Source organism: Oncorhynchus keta, chromosome 19 (genome assembly GCF_023373465.1).
Source record: "Oncorhynchus keta strain PuntledgeMale-10-30-2019 chromosome 19, Oket_V2, whole genome shotgun sequence".
NCBI lineage: Eukaryota > Metazoa > Chordata > Actinopteri > Salmoniformes > Salmonidae > Oncorhynchus > Oncorhynchus keta.
Window position 1 is genome coordinate 43,930,561 of NC_068439.1, and position 20,110 is coordinate 43,950,670.

A 20,110-nucleotide genomic window follows, 5' to 3' on the forward strand; every position below is an offset into this window, starting at 1 on the left:
AGCTCCGTAGGCAAGCACCATGGTCTTGTAGCGGATGCGAGCTTCAACTGGAAGCCAGTGGAGAGAGCGGAGGAGCGGGGTGACGTGAGAGAACTTGGGAAGGTTGAACACCAGACGGGCTGCGGCGTTCTGGATGAGTTGTAGGGGTTTAATGGCACAGGCAGGGAGCCCAGCCAACAGCGAGTTGCAGTAATCCAGACGGGAGATGACAAGTGCCTGGATTAGGACCTGCGCCGCTTCCTGTGTGAGGCAGGGTCGTACTCTGCGGATGTTGTAGAGCATGAACCTACAGGAATGGGCCACCACCTTGATGTTAGTTGAGAACGACAGGGTGTTGTCCAGGATCACGCCAAGGTTCTTAGCGCTCTGGGAGGAGGACACAATGGAGTTGTCAACCGTGATGGCGAGATCATGGAACGGGCAGTCCTTCCCCGGGAGGAAGAGCAGCTCCGTCTTGCCGAGGTTCAGCTTGAGGTGGTGATCCGTCATCCACACTGATATGTCTGCCAGACATGCAGAGATGCGATTCGCCACCTGGTCATCAGAAGGGGGAAAGGAGAAGATTAATTGTGTGTCGTCTGCATAGCAATGATAGGAGAGACCATGTGAGGTTATGACAGAGCCAAGTGACTTGGTGTATAGCGAGAATAGGAGAGGGCCTAGAACAGAGCCCTGGGGGACACCAGTGGTGAGAGCGCGTGGTGAGGAGACAGATTCTCGCCACGCCACCTGGTAGGAGCGACCTGTCAGGTAGGACGCAATTCAAGCGTGGGCCGCGCCGGAGATGCCCAACTCGGAGAGGGTGGAGAGGAGGATCTGATGGTTCACAGTATCGAAGGCAGCCGATAGGTCTAGAAGGATGAGAGCAGAGGAGAGAGAGTTAGCTTTAGCAGTGCGGAGCGCCTCCGTGATACAGAGAAGAGCAGTCTCAGTTGAATGACTAGTCTTGAAACCTGACTGATTTGGATCGAGAAGGTCATTCAGAGAGAGATAGCGGGAGAGCTGGCCAAGGACGGCACGTTCAAGAGTTTTGGAGAGAAAAGAAAGAAGGGATACTGGTCTGTAGTTGTTGACATCGGAGGGATCGAGTGTAGGTTTTTTCAGAAGGGGTGCAACTCTCGCTCTCTTGAAGACGGAAGGGACGTAGCCAGTCGTCGACCTTCTTTTCAAAATGGTTGACGAAGTCATCTGCAGAGAGGGAGGAGGGGGGGGATTCAGGAGGGAGGAGAAGGTGGCAAAGAGCTTCCTAGGGTTAGAGGCAGATGCTTGGAATTTAGAGTGGTAGAAAGTGGCTTTAGCAGCAGAGACAGAGGAGGAAAATGTAGAGAGGAGGGAGTGAAAGGATGCCAGGTCCGCAGGGAGGCGAGTTTTCCTCCATTTCCGCTCGGCTGCCCGGAGCCCTGTTCTGTGAGCTCGCAATGAGTCGTCGAGCCACGGAGCGGGAGGGGAGGACCGAGCCGGCCTGGAGGATAGGGGACATAGAGAGTCAAAGGATGCAGAAAGGGAGGAGAGGAGGGTTGAGGAGGCAGAATCAGGAGATAGGTTTGAGCAGAGGGAAGAGATGATAGGATGGAAGAGGAGAGAGTAGCGGGGGAGAGAGAGCGAAGGTTGGGACGGCGCGATACCATCCGAGTAGGGGCAGTGTGGGAAGTGTTGGATGAGAGCGAGAGGGAAAAGGATACAAGGTAGTGGTCGGAGACTTGGAGGGGAGTTGCAATGAGGTTAGTGGAAGAACAGCATCTAGTAAAGATGAGGTCGAGCGTATTGCCTGCCTTGTGAGTAGGGGGGGAAGGTGAGAGGGTGAGGTCAAAAGAGGAGAGGAGTGGAAAGAAGGAGGCAGAGAGGAATGAGTCAAAGGTAGACGTGGGGAGGTTAAAGTCGCCCAGAACTGTGAGAGGTGAGCCGTCCTCAGGAAAGGAGCTTATCAAGGCATCAAGCTCATTGACGAACTCTCCGAGGGGACCTGGAGGGCGATAAATAATATATAATAATAATAATAATAATATATGCCATTTAGCGGACGCTTTTATCCAAAGCGACTTACAGTCATGTGTGCATACATTCTACGTATGGGTGGTCCCGGGAATTGAACCCACTACCCTGGCGTTACAAGCGCCATGCTCTACCAACTGAGCTACAGAAGGACCAGAACTGTGAGAGGTGAGCCGTCCTCAGGAAAGGAGCTTATCAAGACATCAAGCTCATTGATGAACTCTCCGAGGGGACCTGGAGGGCGATAAATGATAAGGATGTTAAGCTTGAAAGGGCTGGTAACTGTGACAGCATGAAATTCAAAGGAGGCGATAGACAGATGGGTAAGGGGAGAAAGAGAGAATGACCACTTGGGAGAGATGAGGATCCCGGTGCCACCACCCCGCTGACCAGAAGCTCTCGGGGTGTGCGAGAACACGTGGGCGGACGAAGAGAGAGCAGTAGGAGTAGCAGTGTTATCTGTGGTGATCCATGTTTCCGTCAGTGCCAAGAAGTCGAGGGACTGGAGGGAGGCATAGGCTGAGATGAACTCTGCCTTGTTGGCCGCAGATCGGCAGTTCCAGAGGCTACCGGAGACCTGGAACTCCACGTGGGTCGTGCGCGCTGGGACCACCAGATTAGGTGGCCGCGGCCACGCGGTGTGGAGCGTTTGTATGGTCTGTGCAGAGAGGAGAGAACAGGGATAGACAGACACATAGTTGACAGGCTACAGAAGAGGCTACGCTAATGCAAGGAGATTGGAATGACAAGTGGACTACACGTCTCGAATGTTCAGAAAGTTAAGCTTACGTAGCAAGAATCTTATTGACTAAAATGATTAAAATGATACAGTACTGCTGAAGTAGGCTAGCTGGCAGTGGCTGCGTTGTTGACTTTGTAGGCTAGCTGGCAGTGGCTGCGTTGTTGACACTACACTAATCAAGTCGTTCCGTTGAGTGTAATAGTTTCTACAGTGCTGCTATTCGGGGGCTAGCTGGCTAGCTAGCAGTGTTGATTACGTTACGTTGCGTTAAAAGAACGACAATAGCTGGCTCGCTAACCTAGAAAATCGCTCTAGACTACACAATTATCTTTGATACACAGACTGCTATGTAGCTAGCTATGGAGCTAGCTACGATCAAACAAATCAAACCGTTGTGCTGTAATGAAATGAAATGAAAATGTGATACTACCTGTGGAGCGAAGCGGAATGCGACCGGGTTGTTGAGTGCGGAAGTTCTATTCAGTAGACGTTGGCTAGCTGTTGGCTAGCTAGCAGTGTCTCCTACGTTAAGGACGACAAATAGCTGGCTAGCTAACCTCGGTAAATTAAGATAATCACTCTAAGACTACACGCTCTAAACTACACAATTATCTTGGATACAAAGACAGCAAAGACAACTATGTAGCTAGCTAACACTACACTAATCAAGTCGTTCAGTTGAGTGTAATAGTTTCTACAGTGCTGCTATTCGGTAGACGGTGGACGTTTGCTAGCTGGCTAGCTGCTGGGCAGATAGCAGTGTAGACTATGTTAGGACGACGAAATACGAAGTTGCAATAGAAGTGCTGACTGTTTCACTTTGTTGTCCTCTTTCTTTTCCTTTTTCTTCTGTCCTTCTTTTGTCCTTATTTTGTCTTCCTTTCTTCTGTTAACTAGATATTTTTTGTTATTCTTTGTAAGCTAGCTAGCTTCTTCTATTTGCTTTGTCATTATGAGGTATTGTGTGTAGATTGATGAGGGCGGAAAACATTTTAATCCATTGTAGAATATAAGGCTCTAATGTAACAGTGGAAAAGGTCAAGGGGTCTGAATTCTACATATTCCCATAGGATGGAGCAGTATAGCTTGCAGTGTTGCTTGCCAGAGGGCTCTGGTAAAAAGTAGTGCACAATATAGGGAATACGTTGCCATTTGCAGGTTTGATGTCAGCCTTTGCAAATTAGTCAGAGGGACACTTGCCTGATTCTTCTCCCCAGGGTCAGAGGATGCTGCTGACAAGGATTACCAAGGAGAAAGCCAGGCTGATGATGGGGTGGTGGTGGAACAGGGGGGCACCAGCCATCGGAGCAACCTCACCAGCATCAACAAGAGGATGTTCCATCTGCTGAAGAGGGCCAAGGTCCAACTCATTAAGATCGGCCAGCTGAAGAGAGCCAGGCTGCAGCTTGTAAAGATCGACCAAGAAAAACCGATGAAGTCATCACAGGTGAGAATCGGTGACCTTGATTTACCCTGTCTGCGTCCCAAATGGCACCCTATTCTCTAAATTGTGGCCTATGGGCTCTGGTCAAAAGTAGTGCACAACTTGGGGAATAGGGTGTCGTTCCAGATGCAGCCATTGATTCACCCTGAATAAGCAGGGTTGTTGCCATAGGAACTACAATCGGGGCCCTAACCAATTACATAGTCAATAGGCATTCAATGGAAAACCACTCATATCAAAATAAATCCCACTTCCTGGATGGATTTTCCTCTGGTTTTTGCCCTCCATATCAGTTATGTTATACTCACATGCATTATTTTAACAGTTTTAGAAACTGCAGTGTTTTCTATCCAATTCTACCAAGTATATGCATATACTAGCTTATGGCCCTGCGTAACAGGCAGTTTACTTTGGGCACGTCATTCATCCGAATTTCCGAATACTGCCCCCTGTCACTAAAAAGTTAAGCATCTCCAATCCAAAATTAAATCTAGAATCGGCTTCCTATTTCGCAACAAAGCATCTTTCACTCATGCTGCCAAACACCCTCGTAAAACTGACCATCAGACCAATCCTCGATTTTGGTGATGTTATTTACAAAATAGCCTCCAACACAGTGCCATCCGTTTTGTCACCAAAGACCCATATACTACCCACCACTGCGACCTGTACGCTCTCGTTTGCTGGCCCTCGCTTCATACTCGTTGCCAATCCCGCTGGCTTCAGGTCATCTACAAATCTCCCTCACTAACTTTAAGCACCAGCTGTCAGAGTAGCTTACAGATCGCTGCACCTGTACATAGTCCATCCAACTACCTCATCCCCATTATGCATTTAATTATTTATCTTGCTCCTTTGCACCCCAGTATCTCTACTTGCACATTCATCTTCTGCACATCTACCATTCTAGTGTTTAATTGCTATATTGTTAATACTTCGCCACCACGGCCTATTTATTGCCTTACCTCCCTTATCCTACCTCATTTGCACACACTGTGTATAGACTTTTTCTACTCCGTTATTGACTGTTTATTCCATGTGTAACTCTGTTGTATGTGTCGAACTGCTTTGCTTTATTTTGGCCAGGTCGCAGTTGTAAATGAGAACTTGTTCTCAACAAGTCTACCTGGTTAAAAAAAGGTGAAATTAAAAAAATATCCAACACAACACTGCATTCAGGATATAAAGTGAGTGTCTTTGCCAAATGTTTTTGCAGTTCAGTGCCTTATTGCAAATAGGATTTATGTTTTAGAAAATGTACTTATTCTCTACATGCTTCCTCCTTTTCACTCTGTCTTTTAGGTTAGTATTGTGGAGTACCTACAATGTTGATTTATCCTCTATTTTCTCTTATCACAGACATCAAACTATAACTGTTTTGGTCACCATTGGCCTCATGGTGAAATCCCTGAGCGCTTTCCATTCTGTCCAGAGCAGCTGAGTTAGGGAAGGAAGCCTTTATCTTTAGTGACTGGATGTATTGAGACACCAGCAAAAGTGTAATTCATAACTTCACCATGCTCAAAGGGATATTCAATGTCAGATTTGAATTTTGTTTTTACCCATCTACCAAATAGATGGCCTTGTATTAAAAAAAAAATCAAAAGTAACAGTCGCAGCTGGTGGCCACACCAGATAGTATTAAGTACTGCAGTGCATCTCTTCCTCATGGACGGCACCAGATTTGCCAGTTCTTGCTGTGAGATGTTACTCCACGCTTCCACCGTGGTCCAGGAACTATAGGATCATGCTATAGGGTACATTTCTTGGGGGAATGGCCCTAGCCCTCACTGTCCGATCCAACAGGTCTCGGACATGCTCAATGGGATTGAGATCCTGGCTTTTCGCTGGCCATGGCAGAACACTGACATTCCTGTCTTGCAGGAAATCACTCACAGAACGAGCAGTATGGCTGGTGGCATTGTCATGCTATAGGGTCATGTCTGGATGAGCCTGCAGGAAGGGTACCACATGAGGGAGGAGGATGTCTTCCCTGTAACGCACAGCATTGAGATTGCCTGCAATGACAACAAGCTCAGTCCGAAGATGCTGTGACACACCGCCTCAGATCATTACGGACCCTCCAAATCGATCCCGCTCCAGAGTACAGGCCTCTGTGTAACGCTCATTCCTTCGACGATAATCACGAATCCGACCATCATCCCTGGTGAGACAAAACCGCGACATGTCAGTGAAGAGCACTTTTTTCCCAGTCCTGTCTGGTCCATCTACAGTGGGTTTGTGCCCATAGGTGACTTTGTTGTCGGTGGTGTCTGCCTTTACAACAGGCCTTAGAAGCCCTCAGTCCAGCCTCTCTCAGCCTATTGCGGACAGTCTGAACACTGATGGAGGGATTGTGCGTTCCTGGTGTAACTTGGGCAGTTGTTGTTGCCGTCCTGTACCTGTCCCGCAGGTGTGATGTTTGGATGTACCGATCCTATGCAGTTGTTGTTACTAGAGGTCGACCGATTATGATTTTTCAACACCGATACTGAATTATTGGAGGACCAAAAAAGCTGATACCGATTAATCGGCCGATTTTTAATTTATTTATTATTATTTATTTTTTGTAATATGACAATTACAACAATACTGAATGAACACTTATTTTAACTTGATATAATACATCAATAAAATCAATTTAGCCTCAAATAAATAATGAAACACAATTTGGTTTAAATAATGCAAAAACAAAGTGTTGGAGAAGAAAGTAAAAGTGCAATATGTGCTATGTAAGAAAGCTAACGTTTCAGTTCCTTGCTCAGAACATGAGAACATATGAAAGCTGGTGGTTCCTTTTAACATGAGTCTTCAATATTCCCAGGTTTAGATTGTAGTTATTATAGGAATTATAGAACTATTTCCCTCTACCATTTGTATTCCATTAACCTTTGACTATTGGATGTTCTTATAGGCACTTTAGTATTGCCCGTGTAACAGTATAGCTTCCGTCCCTCTCCTTGCTCCTCCCTGGGCTCGAACAGTAACACAATGACAACAGCCACCATCGAAGCAGCGTTACCCATTTAGAGCAAGGGGAACAACTACTAGAAGGCTCAGAGCGAGAGACATTTGAAACGCTATTAGCGAGCGCTAACTAGCTAGCCATTTCACTTCGGTTACACCAGCCTCATCTCGGGAGTTGATAGGCTTGAAGTCATAAACAGCGCAACGCTTGAAGCACAACGAAGAGCTGCTGGCAAAACGCACGAAAGTGCTGTTTGAATGAATGCTTACGAGCCTGCTTCTGCCTACCACCGCTCAGTCAGATACTTAGATACTTGTATGCTCAGTCAGATTATATGTAACGCAGGACACGCAAGATAATATCTAGTAATATCAACCATGTGTAGTTAACTAGTGATTATGATTTTTTTATAAGATAAGTTTAATACTAGCTAGCAACTTACCTTGGCTTACTGCATTCGCGTAACAGGCAGTCTCCTTGTGGAGTGCAACGAGAGGCAGGTCGTTATTGCGTTGGACTAGTTCACTGTTAAGGTTGCAAGATTGGATCCCCTGAGCTGACAATGTGAATTTCTGTCATTCTGCCCCTGAACAAGGCAGTTAACCCACCGTTCCTAGGCTGTCATTGAAAATAAGAATGTGTTCTTAACTGACTTGCCTAATTAAATAAAGGTATACCCAAAAAACGGCAAATCGTCACCCAAAAATACCGATTTCCAATTGTTATGAAAACGTGAAATCGGCCCTAATTAATCGGCCATTCCGATCCCCCAATTAATCGGCCATTCCGATTAATCGGTCGACCTCTGGTTGTTACACGTGGTCTGACACTGCGAGGACGATCAGCTGTTCACCACCTTCCGGAGACACCTGAAACCCCACCTCTTTAAGGAATACCTAGGATAGGATAAAGTAATCCTTCTCACCCCCCCCCCCCCTTAAAAGATTTAGATGCACTATTGTAAAGTGGCTGTTCCACTGGATGTCATAAGGTGAATGCACCAATTTGTAAGTCGCTCTGGATAAGAGCGTCTGCTAAATGACTTAAATGTAATGTAAATGTAATGTAAATGTAATGTAAATGTCCTGTCTCCCTGTAGCGCTGTCTTAGGCGTCTCACAGTACGGACCCTGCAATTTATTGCCCTAGCCACATCTGCAGTTCTTATGCCTCCTTGCAGCATGCCTAAGGCACGTTCACGCAGATGAGCAGAGACTCTGGAACACGGCAACTACAAACAAGACTGCATCTACCTCCTAAATTGGGTGGAATTTGTTTCAGTTTCTATCACATTACTTCTCCAAAGACAAGTTCAGTTTGTACTTTTCTGGCATCTTTCTTTTGGTGTTTTTCAGAGTCAGTAGAAAGGCCTCTTTTTAATTGCCTACCGTCTGTAAGCTCTTAGTGTCTTAACGACCGTTCCACAGGTGCATGTTCAATAATTGTTTATGGTTCATTGAACAATCATGGGAAACCCGTGTTTAAACACTTTACAATGAAGATCTGTGAAGTTATTTGGATTTTTTTCGAATTATCTTTGAAAAACAGGGTCCTGAAAATGCCAATAGTGTGCAACGCTGTCATTAAGGCAAAGGTTGGCTACTTTGAAGAATCTCAAATGTAAAATATATATTGATTTGTTTAACACTTTTTTTTTTGGGGGGTTGCTACATGATTCCATGTGTTATTTCATAGTTTTGATGACTTCACTAAAGAAAAACCCTTGAATGAGTAGGTGTGTCCAACCCCCCCCTCATGTTGTAATGTAGCCTTAATTTTTTAAATCAAAATGCTCCCTGGTATGATGTTCTTAAAACAATTCCATATAGCTTAGCAGTACCCCCTCCTCCCCCGGAGTGAGCACATGCAACTTATTACGCACATTTTTACTGTTGAACTTATTTAGGTTTGCCAAAACAAAGGGGTTGACTACTTATTGATTCAAGACATGATTCAAGCTTTTCCCCGCAAAAATTGTTGTAAAGATTGTAAAAAATAACTCCACTTTGACATTATAGGGGTGTGTGTGTGTGTGTGTGTAGGCCAGTGACAAATTTAATTTTAATCAATAAAAAATTCCACCTGTAACTACAAAGTGGAAAAAGTCAAGGTGTGTGAACTTTCTGAAGGCACTGTAGAATCATGAGAAGCGCTGCGGCTACTCTCTGTTTATCATATATGCCAAGTCACTTAACTATACATTCGTGTACATACTACCTCAATTGGGCCGACCAACCAGTGCTCCCGCACTTTGGCTAATCCGGGCTATCTGCCTTGTCTCACCCACCACCCGCCAACCCCTCTTTTACGCTACTGCTACTCTCTGTTCATCATATATGCATAGTCACTTTAACCATATCTTTTATTTATTTATTTTATCTTTATTTAACTAGGCAAGTCAGTTAAGAACAAATTCTTATTTTAAATGACGGCCTTGGCCTAGGAACAGTGGGCTAACTACCTGTTCAGGGGCAGAACGACAGATTTGTACCTTGTCAGCTCGGGGATTTGAACTTGCAACCTTTCGGTTACTAGTCCAACACTAACCACTAGGCTGCCCTGCCGCCCCACATTATGTACATCTAAATGTACATACCACCTTAATCAGCCTGACTAGCTGGTGTCTGTATGTAGCCTCGCGCCTGTCATTTTACTGTTTTATTTCTTTACCTACCTATTGTTTACCTAATACCTTTTTTGCACTATTGGTTAGAGCCTGTAAGTAAGCATTTCACTGGCGCATGTGACAAACTTTAATTTGATTTGAAATATTGTATCAGTGCCTAAGTATCGTGAGCTCCCCGGGAATTCCCAGCCTACATTATTAGTCTGTTTCACTGCTATGGCACTGAAAGGTAATAGTTTAATTGTTACACCCTTGTCTATTTCAGCCCCTGTCTGGATCGGTAAAGCTTTGTCCCAGAGATTTAAGAGGGAGGAGGAGGAGGAAGAGGAGGCAAGGCTCTGCTCAGGTGAGCCTATGTTTCCTGACCCTGGCTGTGTTTTTGTGGGGTTTTTTCTAGCCGCCTGTGTCGGTCTCTGTTTGATGCTTATGTATTGTTGATGTTTATAGTACAATAGAAGAAGTAGAATCCACATTTTACCAGGTAAGTTGACTGAACACATTCTCATTTACAGCAACGACCTGGGTAATAGTTACAGGGGAGATGAATGAGCCAATTTGACCCACACGACTTAAGTATAATTGCGCCGGTGTGGATGGCTGCAGTTTTATTGGTTCTTAACCAACCGTGCTATTTTGTTAGTTTTTTTCGCTTTGTTTAACTTATTTTGTACATAATGTTGCTGCTATCGTCTCTTATGACCGAAATGAGCTTCTGGACATCAGAACAACGATTAGTCACCTCGAATTGAATGAGTAATTTTTCCTTAATGAGTCGGATGGGAAGGATATACTCCAAACACCCGTACAGCCCCTCATCCCTGTCATTCGCTGGAGAAAGAAAGCGAGATCTCGCGGAAAGAGATCTGCGTGCCAGGTGAGGACCAGGCGACGAGTGGCTTATCTGCCTTTGCCATCTGTACTGTTAGTTATCGTTCAATCGCTGGAAAATAAATGGGACGAACTGAAACGGGACATTAAAAACTGTATCTTATGTTTCACCGAGTCGTGTGCTGAAGGACGACATTAATAACTTGCAGCTGGCGGGTTATACACTATGCTGTTCTATCGGCAGGATAGAACAGCAGCCTCTGGTAAGACATGGGGCGGGGGCCTGTGCATATTTGTAAACAGCAGCTGTTGCACTATATCTAAGGAAGTCTCAAGGTTTTGCTCGCCTGAGGTAGTATCTCATGATAAGCTGTAGACCACACTATCTACCTAGAGTTTATCTGTATTTTTTTGTGGCGGTCTACATACTACCACAGACCGACGCTGGCACTAAGAATGCACTCAATATTCCGCCATAAGCAAACAGGAAAACGCACATCCAGAGGTGGCGCTCCTAGTGGCCGGAGACTTTAATGCAGGGAAACTTAATTCCGTTTTACCTAATTTCTATCAGCATGTTAAATGTGCAAACAGAGGGGAAAAAACTCGACCACCTTTACTCCACACACAGATGTGTACAAAGCTCTCCCTCGCCCTCCATTTGGCAAATCTGACCATAATTCTATCCTCCTGATTCCAAGCAAAAATGAAAGCAGGATGCACCAGTGACTCGGGTCTATAAAAAAGTGGTCAGATGAAGCAGATGCTAAACTACAGGACTGTTTTGCTAGCACAGACTAGAATATGTCCTGGGATTCTTCCGATGGCATTGAGTACACTACCTCAGTCACTGGCTTCATCAATAAGTGCATCGATGACGTCGTCCCCACTGACTGTACATACATACCACAACCAGAAGCCATGGATTTACAGGCAACATTCGCACTGAGCTAAAGGGTAAAGCTGCTGCTTTTCAAGGAGCGGGACTCTAACCCGGAAGCTTATAAGAAATCCCGCTATGCCCTCTGTTGAACCATCAAACAGGCAAAGCATCAATACAGGACTAAGATCGAATTGTACTACACCGGCTCCGATGCACGTTGGATGTGGCAGGGCTTGCAAACTATTAGATTACAAAGGGAAGCACATCCGTGAGCTGCCCTGTGACACGAGCCTACCAGACGAGCTAAATAACTTCTATGCTGGCTTCGAGGCAAGTAACAATGAAACATGCATGAGAGCATCAGCTTTTCCGGGAAACAGTGTGATCACTATCTCCACAGTCGGTGTGAGTAAGACCTTTAAACACGTCAACATTCACACTATTTGTGCCCTCAAAGCTCATCACTAAGCTAAGGACTCTGGGACTAAACACATCCTGGACTTCCTGATGGGCTGCCCCCAGGTGGTAGGGGTATGTAACAACACATCCGCCACACTGATCCTCAACACTGGGGCCCCTTGGGTGCGTGCTCAGTACCTTCCTGTACTCCCTGTTCACTCATGACTGCAGGGCCAGGCACGACTCCAACAACATCATTAAGTTTGCTGATGACACAGCAGTGGTTGGCCTGATTATCGACAAAGATGAGACAGCCTAAAGGGAGGAGGTCAGAGACCTGGCCGTGTGGTGCAAGGACAACAACCTCTCCCTCAACGTGATCAAGACGACGGGGATGATTGTGGACTTCAGGAAAAGGAGGACCGAGCACGTCCCCATTCTCAGCGACGGGGCTGTAGTGGAGCAGGTTGAGAGCTTCATGGTCCTTAGCGTCCACATCACCAACAAACTAACATGGCCCAAGCACACCATGACAGTTGTGAAGAGGGCACTACAAAATTTGGCATGGGTCCTCAGATCTTCAAATGGTTTTAGAGCTGCACCATCAAGAGCATCTTGACTGGTTATGTCACTGCCTGGTATGGCAACTGCTCGGCCTTCGAACGCAATCTACTACAGACGGTAGTGCGCACAGCCCAGTACATCGCCGGTGCCAGGCTTCCTGCCATCCACGACCTCTATACCAGGTGGTGTCAGAGGAAGGTCCTAGTCCAGCCAGCCTAGTCATAGACTGTTCTCTCTGCTACCGCACGGCAAGTGGTACCGGAGTGCCAAGTCTAGGTCTAAAAGGCTTCTAAACAGCTTCTACTCCCAAGCCATAAGGCTCCTAAACATCTAATCAAATGGCTACCCAGACTATTTGCATTGCACCCCTCCCTCTCTCTCTCTTGAATTAGGCTTAGGCCATTTGTGCTGTGGCTGTGTTTAGGGTAGCATTTCATTACAATTGTTTAATTATAATTTATGAAAATGTTCCTGTTAACATAGGACCAACTCCCTGGCGGCCCACGCATCAAGCACGTCTGTCGGGCAGCAGCGGTGGCGTTGGGGCAACCCCGTGCCATGGTGCCTGACGATATCCCCAGGCTTAGCGCTCTGCCCCTCCATGAGCGAGAGGGCATCATCACTTCACCAGCTGTAGAAGGTAACCTTCGTTCTTATCAGCGTGCTTCATAAACAGTCTTTGTTTTCTTGATTTTAGCTTTGTTGATTCAGGTAGGTCACTGCGCTAACGTCACATATGTTTGCAAAGTCATTTAAGATAATTTTTGGATCTTGCTCTGATTTTAGACATTGCGGATGACCCCTCTGACTGCACGGTCAAGCACAAGATGACAAGACAGAAGCCCAAGTACAGCAAGCAGCGGAAGTTCAAGAGGAACTATAGCGAGGTTGGTCCTGGGGGCCGCGCCACCCGCTGTGGGACCTGCCAGGGCTGCCTGCATGAGCGTGACTGCAGCACCTGCTTCAACTGCCTGGACAAGCCCAAGTTTGGAGGGCCCAACACCAGACGCCAGTGCTGTGTGTAAGTGACTGTGCCTAGAATTGTGGCCGTTGCTTTCACTTTTCATCCACTCATGAACACACACACTCAGGCGCGCACACAGTTTTTAATTTATATAATCGGCTCTAGTTGTCTTGTGTACAAATTGAACTTGGCACCTATTTTTAGATGGTGATGATAAATATGTCCCTGTGCCACCAGGTTAAAACGATGTGTTCGGATTGAGGCAAGGAAATTAAAGCGCGGCATCAAGCCATTCACAGGTTTGTTGTGTTCTAATGTTTAATACGTCTATTTATAATATTTTGCATTTGTAATTTAACAGACTCTCTTATGCAATTATTGCATTCTTCTTAAGATAGCTAGGTGAGACCACAACACAATCGTATCAAGTACGTTTCCCCTCAAAGTATTTATCAGCAATGTCAGTGCTGGTAGGAAAATACAAGTGCCTTTTTCTTGGGAGGGGGGCATTGGGGGTGCCGTGAGTTATTTAAGATACTCTTCAAGAGGTAGGGTTTCAGATGTTTTCGGAAGATGGGCAGGGACTCCGCTGTCCTGACTTTAGGGGGAAGCTTGTTCCACCATTGGGGTGCCTGGACAGAGAAGAGCTTTGACTGGGCTGAGCGGGAGCTGCCTTCCCATAGGGGTGGGAGGGCCAAGAGACCAGAGATGGTGGAATGGAGTGCTCGGGTTGAGGGGCAGTTCCCCTTGCTGCTCTGTAGGCAAGCACCAAGGTCTTGAAGAGGGTGGAATAATTTACTAATGATTAACGCCACTTGTTTGTTTTTGCTGTTATACCAAAAACATTGACACAGTTAAATGAAAGCCACACTAGACACTGGCCTGCCCCATGGCCCAAATATTCAGGCTTTTTTTTTTTTAGCTTTTCCACTGGCCTTCTTTTTGTTGTGCAGTCCTTTCGAGGCAGCGGCGCCAGACGTCAGCTAATGGCCTTCAGTCCAACAATAATGAGGCGTCGGCGTCCTGGGGAGATGCAGAGGAGATGTCGGCCCCTGCAACCCTTGGAGACTGCCGGAGCCCTTCCACCAGGAAGCAGCCGAGGCGGAACGTGACGCCACGCTCCTACAGCAGCCTGCTGAAGTCTGACTCGGACGAGGACACAGGCGGAGAAGGCGTGGTAAAGAATCCTGACGCTCCCAGCAGCCAAGGTAACTCCGTACACCGGGATAGGAGCCATAGTGCATGGATGAAAGTATAGGTCGATGCACATTTGGGCTTCTCCTTTTGAGTTGGAACACAACAAGATCCATTGAACGCCGTCCTTGAAATGTAGTTATCTGACACGTAGAGTTTGAAGGATGTAAAGCCATTAGCCAAGCAGATAAGATTAGTGGTGGATGTTGAAGTCCATAGTTATTGAGATTAAGGATGACAGTGATTAACAGTAGAAGTGCAGGTCAGAAATTCCAAAATATATATATTTTTTGAGTCGTTTCAGGATTTTGGTTTGAGTGGAGACTTTGTTATTATTTTTTATGCTTAAAAACCCCTTTGTTCTCTGACAGATGCTGCACCCTCTGGCCTCCTAGTTCCTGAGGATGGCCCAGTGCCCAGTGAATTTGTAAGGCACCGCAGACCTGGGACACCCAAAGGACTGCTGGGCCGATGCAGAGCCGACAAGGTAATGACTCGTATAACTCTGTTCTCATGTTGGAAAAGCTTACCCCTTTCACATTCATCCCTGATGCATGCATTTGACCTTAAAAACTGTTTTTCTGGAACTTATTCGAATATTTTATAGTCCATAGATGCCGTGACTCTTTCCATGTGTCTCTTGACTGGCATGATGATTTCATGATTTCTTTCTCGCTCTCTCTAACAATGTTGACTACTGTTGGTGATTGGACCTCTTTCTTTTCCTCTGAGACTTGGCATGCCTTAACTGATCAGGCTTTTCTAACCCTCTCTTAACTCTTCTCCTTCACTTCTCTTAACACTTTATTCTCAAAGCCAAAGGTGGTTTTTGTTGGTCTTCTTCTCCATCTTTCCTCTGCCTTGGCCCGCCGCTTAGCATGTGACCGTGGTCGTGCTGTAACGCTGGTCCCCCACTCAATGGCTTAAGCAGCCCCCCTTCACATGCACAGGGGGGTGACTCGGAGGAGCTCCGCCCTCTGTTGGTTACAGAGGGCCACATAACAAGGAGCCCCAGCCAGCCCTGCCCTCCCAGGATCCCACTGCTGCGGTTACGGCGGCGCCTGCAGGTGCAGCTGCAGCGACTGCCCCAGTGTGTGGTCATGCAGAGGGACGATGAGTCGGATGACGAGTCTTCGCAGGAAGAGAAGATGACTGTTGTTAAAGAGGGAGCGTAACAATACAATCTCAGAATTGATCCCCACTATGTCCTTCATTCCCAGAATGCCGTGGAAAACACGTCAACAAACATCCTCACTGCGCTAACCAACAGACTCTCCCAAAAGGGCCACTTGAAGACCGGGATGCACAGGATCCGCGTGGACTTTAAGGTGTGTATCTATCTCTCTTTCACTCCATCTCCCTCCCATATAAACTTTCTTAAAAATGTGAAATGGTTTATTTTCTTAACTCATTGCCAACTGTCTTTCTCCTTTCTTAGTCTCTCATATACTCTTAATGAACGACTGCAAAATCAAAGTTTATTAACTCACACTAACTTGTTGTGTTCCTCTCCCAGGAGGACTGTGCCATCCAGAACGTGTGGTTGATGGGCGGTCTGAGTATTCTCACCTCCGTCCCCGTCACCCCTCAGCCTGTCTGTCTGCTCTGTGCCAGCAAAGGACACCATGAGGTAATAATGGAAAGGCATCCACATATTATTCAGTACCTATGTTTGCAGTATTATTATTTGAATGATCATATTTCATTGTAGATAAATATTAGTCTGACCGTTTTGAGGGAAACAAATGAACTAGGAAGCACACAGGAAACTCCATAGTTTACTGAATAGCTACACTGGGTTGTATGTAAAGCAGTAGGCTTAGTGCAATATGTGTTGTCCTGATTTTGAGAGTTGACTGCCTTCTGCTTTTCCACCTTGCCTCAGATGATCTACTGCCAGGTGTGCTGCGAACCCTTCCACAGCTTCTGCCTCTGGCCCGAAGAGCGCCCCCAGGAGAAGAACAAGGAGAACTGGTGCTGCCGCCGCTGCAAGTTCTGCCACGTGTGCGGCCGTAAGAGCAAGAACAACAAGGTGTGTATGGTCAGCAGGATCTGAGGTGTTTTTTTCCCCACCCCCACTTTCACATTTTAAGCGTACTATTACTTCCTTTAGCCTGTGTTGCAGTGCAGGAGGTGTCAGAACTGCTACCACCCCTCCTGTCTGGGACCCACCTACCCAAAGCCCATCAACTGTAAGATGCCCTGGGTAAGTACCTGGAATTTAACATCTACTACTGCTTAGCTTCTCTTCTCCCCACTGTTTTTTACTGTACTGTGGGTCAATACCATACAATGCAAGTGTATTGTCCAGTTTGCATAAGTGCCTTGCTCAAGGGCACAACAATAGTAGATTCCAGTAATGATCTGAAACCAGCAACCCTCAGTTCTCAGCCAATTCATTTCCCACCTTTCTTCGCCCGGCCTGGGAGCAACCAGCGACCTTAAAGCTCTGGTCCATCTCTCTAACTTCTGGGATACTTGCCCCTGTCCCAGGTGTGTATGACGTGTATCCGGTGTAAGAGCTGTGGCGTGACCCCAGGGAAGAGCTGGGACATGGCCTGGAACCACGAGCAGGACCTCTGTCCCGACTGCAGCACCCTCCACAGCAAAGGTAGGACCTCATCGAGTCACACAGAGACGCATCACAAGTCAACCAAGGCAAAGTATACACAAACTCCAGGAACAGGCCAAGAAGAGAGGGATGGGAGCAGTTGCTTAGATGGACTGATACTTTGTCAGGATCTTACCATCATTTAGGACTGGTCCCAATCAGTCCACTTGTTGATTGTTAGGTTGATAGGCTGTTGGTTGACCAAGATTTATTTTCTTTTTCGAGCAGCAGCAAATACGTTTATTTTATTTCTATGGCACACCAGACACCAATCTTATTCGCGCCCATCTCAGTGAACTAATCCATTGTGGAGGCCGAGACTAATCCATTGCGGATTGCACAGACCAAAAAGGGGAGTGTGAGTAAGATGCACAATCCAGATCTCTCTCCTGAATGCTCTCTTTCCCGACAATTTGTGCACATTAATTGTTTCATAACTTAATCGTTTGATTGTTAGTCTATCAATTCCCCATTACATATATCACCAGTAGTAGTACATTTACTGTTTATTCCTATAATTTCTAATCTACAATGTTTGTTTATGGTAATTTCTGTTAATGCGTTCAATATATTATTATTCTAGTCTTTTACCGTTCTGATTGTCGTGAACACATTGTTTGCAGATGCACAACCTATGCTTATGAGAAACACGTTTTGGTTTATTTCATACCATTTACGTGTTTTGGGAATTCAGTCATCGTCTTTTGTTTGGAGAGCTCCTGTCAATTTTGAGTAAAAACTCAACGTACCAATTTGCGAACCATTTTATTTCGGCCCTTCGCTATATCGGCATCGAACACGTCTCCCTCCCGAGGAGAAAGGGGGTGACGTTGACAATTTTAAATCGAGAGGCCGTCTGGATCTTAAATTTAAAGAACCTTGTCCCCTTCAGTCTCAACGTAGACTTTGATCTGAAGCCATTCTTGTGACTATTGGGTTTTTTCTATCTATTGTAAATAACATTTATAGGCCTATTTAGCCAAATTGTGTCTGATCATATCTTTTCCATTTATACTTTTTATGTTTTATTTAGATTTCCAGATTTCATTAAATTAAGCCACTGTGTGAAAAGACACGTGTGTCCTTTCAAAATATTTCAACTAGTGACTCGCAGTGTTTGTCATTATACACTGATGAAGACAGCGTGGCTGTTGAAACGTTGGTTAATAAATTATTGCATCTGAGCTCCTAGAGTGTGCGGCGCTCCTTTTCTTTTTAAGAGTAAGGACCCACAACTGATTACGAATAGTATGTGTGTGGGTCTGTGTGTAATGTATTTACACACTGCACTGTATGTGGATTCTTGTGTTCCCGTCAGTGTGTTGAACGCGGAACGAGGGAGGGCATGATTTGTTGTTTTGAAAGTCTATTAGAAAGTTTCTTAGTAGCTAGCTAACTTTTGAGTTTGGCTCACACGAAGCAGGATCACTCTGTCTAGTGATCCTTCTGACCAAGGCCGGGTCTGAGGAACTATTTTGCGTAGCAGCCAGCTAGCTGCCTATCAAGGTTTCCTTGACGGCTTGAATGCAACCCGTGATGCCGTTACCCATTGTGCCTGGGACTGCGGATTATCCCGGGTTTGTGGCTGTCAAGATCCCCGCAGTTTGAAAACAAAGCAATCTTCCCTGTGACCTCCCTTGTCTGGAGCTGCGAGGATAAACAGAGTAACCTAAGTGTTTTTAATACTGGTGGATTCAACTAATAAAAGAAGGGACGACTTGACCAGAGGTCCAGGACCTGAAGAACCGTTTGCACTTCCCACATGGTCAGCTCGATAGAAACAGGAGAATGGCAAGATGACAACAATCTAAGTCATTGAGAGAGGACATTAGTTCTGTGTGTGAATCCATAATTACAATGACAATCAAGGCTGAACAACATGGTTGAGGACGGAATAGCAGAATATCCACATGAGATCTGGATGGAGTCTGAGAACAAAGTGAGTGAAATTATCTCTGAAAAAATTAAAGTATCAAATAAAATGGTATTTGTCACATACACGTGTTTAGCAGATGTTATTGCGGGTGTAGCAAAGCTTGTGTTTCTAGCTCCAACAGTGCAGAAATATCTAACAAGTAATAGCTAACAATTTCACAACAATAAACACAAATCTAAGTAAAGGAATGGAATGAAAAATATATGGATGAGCAATGTCAGAGCAGCATAGAACACAGTATATACATAAACTCAGCAAAAAAAAGTAATGTCCCTTTTTCAGGACCCTATCTTTCAAGGCTAATTTGTAAAAATCCAAATAACTTCACAGATCTTCATTGCAAAGGGTTTAAACACGGTTTCCCATGCATAATTAATGAACATGCACTTGTGGAACGGTCGTTAAGACACTAACAGCTTACAGACGGTAGGCATTTAAGGTCAGTTGTGAAAACTTAGGACACTAAAGAGGCCTTTCTACTGACTCTGGAAAATGCCAAAAGAAAGGTGCCCAGGGTCCCTGCTCATCTGTGTTAATGTGCCTTAGGCATGCTGCAAGGAGGCATGAGGACTTGAGATGTGGCCAGGGCAATAAATTACAATGTCCGTACTGTGATATGCCTAAGACGGCGCTACAGGGAAACAGGACAGGCAGATGATCGTCCTTGCAGTGGCAGACCACGTGTAACAACACCTGTACAGGATTGGTACATCCAAACATCAGACCTGCGGGACAGGTACAGGATGGCAACAACTGCCCGAGTTACACCAGGAACGCACAATCCCTCCATCAGTGCTGAGACTGTCCGCAATAGGCTGAGAGAGGCTGGACTGAGGGCTTGTAGGCCTGTAGTAAAGGCCGGTCCTCACCAGACATCACCGGCAACCACGTCGCCTATGGACACAAACCCACCGTAGCTAGACCAAACAGGACTGGCAAAAAGTGCTCTTCACTGACAAG

General features: G+C 45.8%; 1 protein-coding gene across 5 annotated transcripts in view; it reads left to right on the top strand.

Annotated features, from left to right (window-relative positions):
- LOC118398340 (histone-lysine N-methyltransferase 2B-like) overlaps window positions 1-20,110 on the top strand; it is an 88,318-nt gene that overhangs the window by 27,732 nt on the left and 40,476 nt on the right. For all 5 annotated transcript variants that reach the window (XR_004828605.2, XR_004828604.2, XR_004828606.2 and 2 more), the window contains exons 4-15: window positions 3,952-4,181; window positions 10,037-10,117; window positions 12,929-13,085; window positions 13,232-13,466; window positions 13,647-13,708; window positions 14,363-14,617; window positions 14,975-15,090; window positions 15,824-15,931; window positions 16,120-16,233; window positions 16,489-16,635; window positions 16,717-16,809; window positions 17,097-17,214. Coding sequence is in view for 2 of the 5 variants with exons in the window: in XM_052470637.1 (XP_052326597.1) it covers window positions 3,952-4,181; window positions 10,037-10,117; window positions 12,929-13,085; window positions 13,232-13,466; window positions 13,647-13,708; window positions 14,363-14,617; window positions 14,975-15,090; window positions 15,824-15,931; window positions 16,120-16,233; window positions 16,489-16,635; window positions 16,717-16,809; window positions 17,097-17,214 (1,716 nt within the window). In the remaining 3 variants the exon portion in view is untranslated. The remainder of the gene's footprint in view (window positions 1-3,951; window positions 4,182-10,036; window positions 10,118-12,928; window positions 13,086-13,231; window positions 13,467-13,646; window positions 13,709-14,362; window positions 14,618-14,974; window positions 15,091-15,823; window positions 15,932-16,119; window positions 16,234-16,488; window positions 16,636-16,716; window positions 16,810-17,096; window positions 17,215-20,110) is intronic.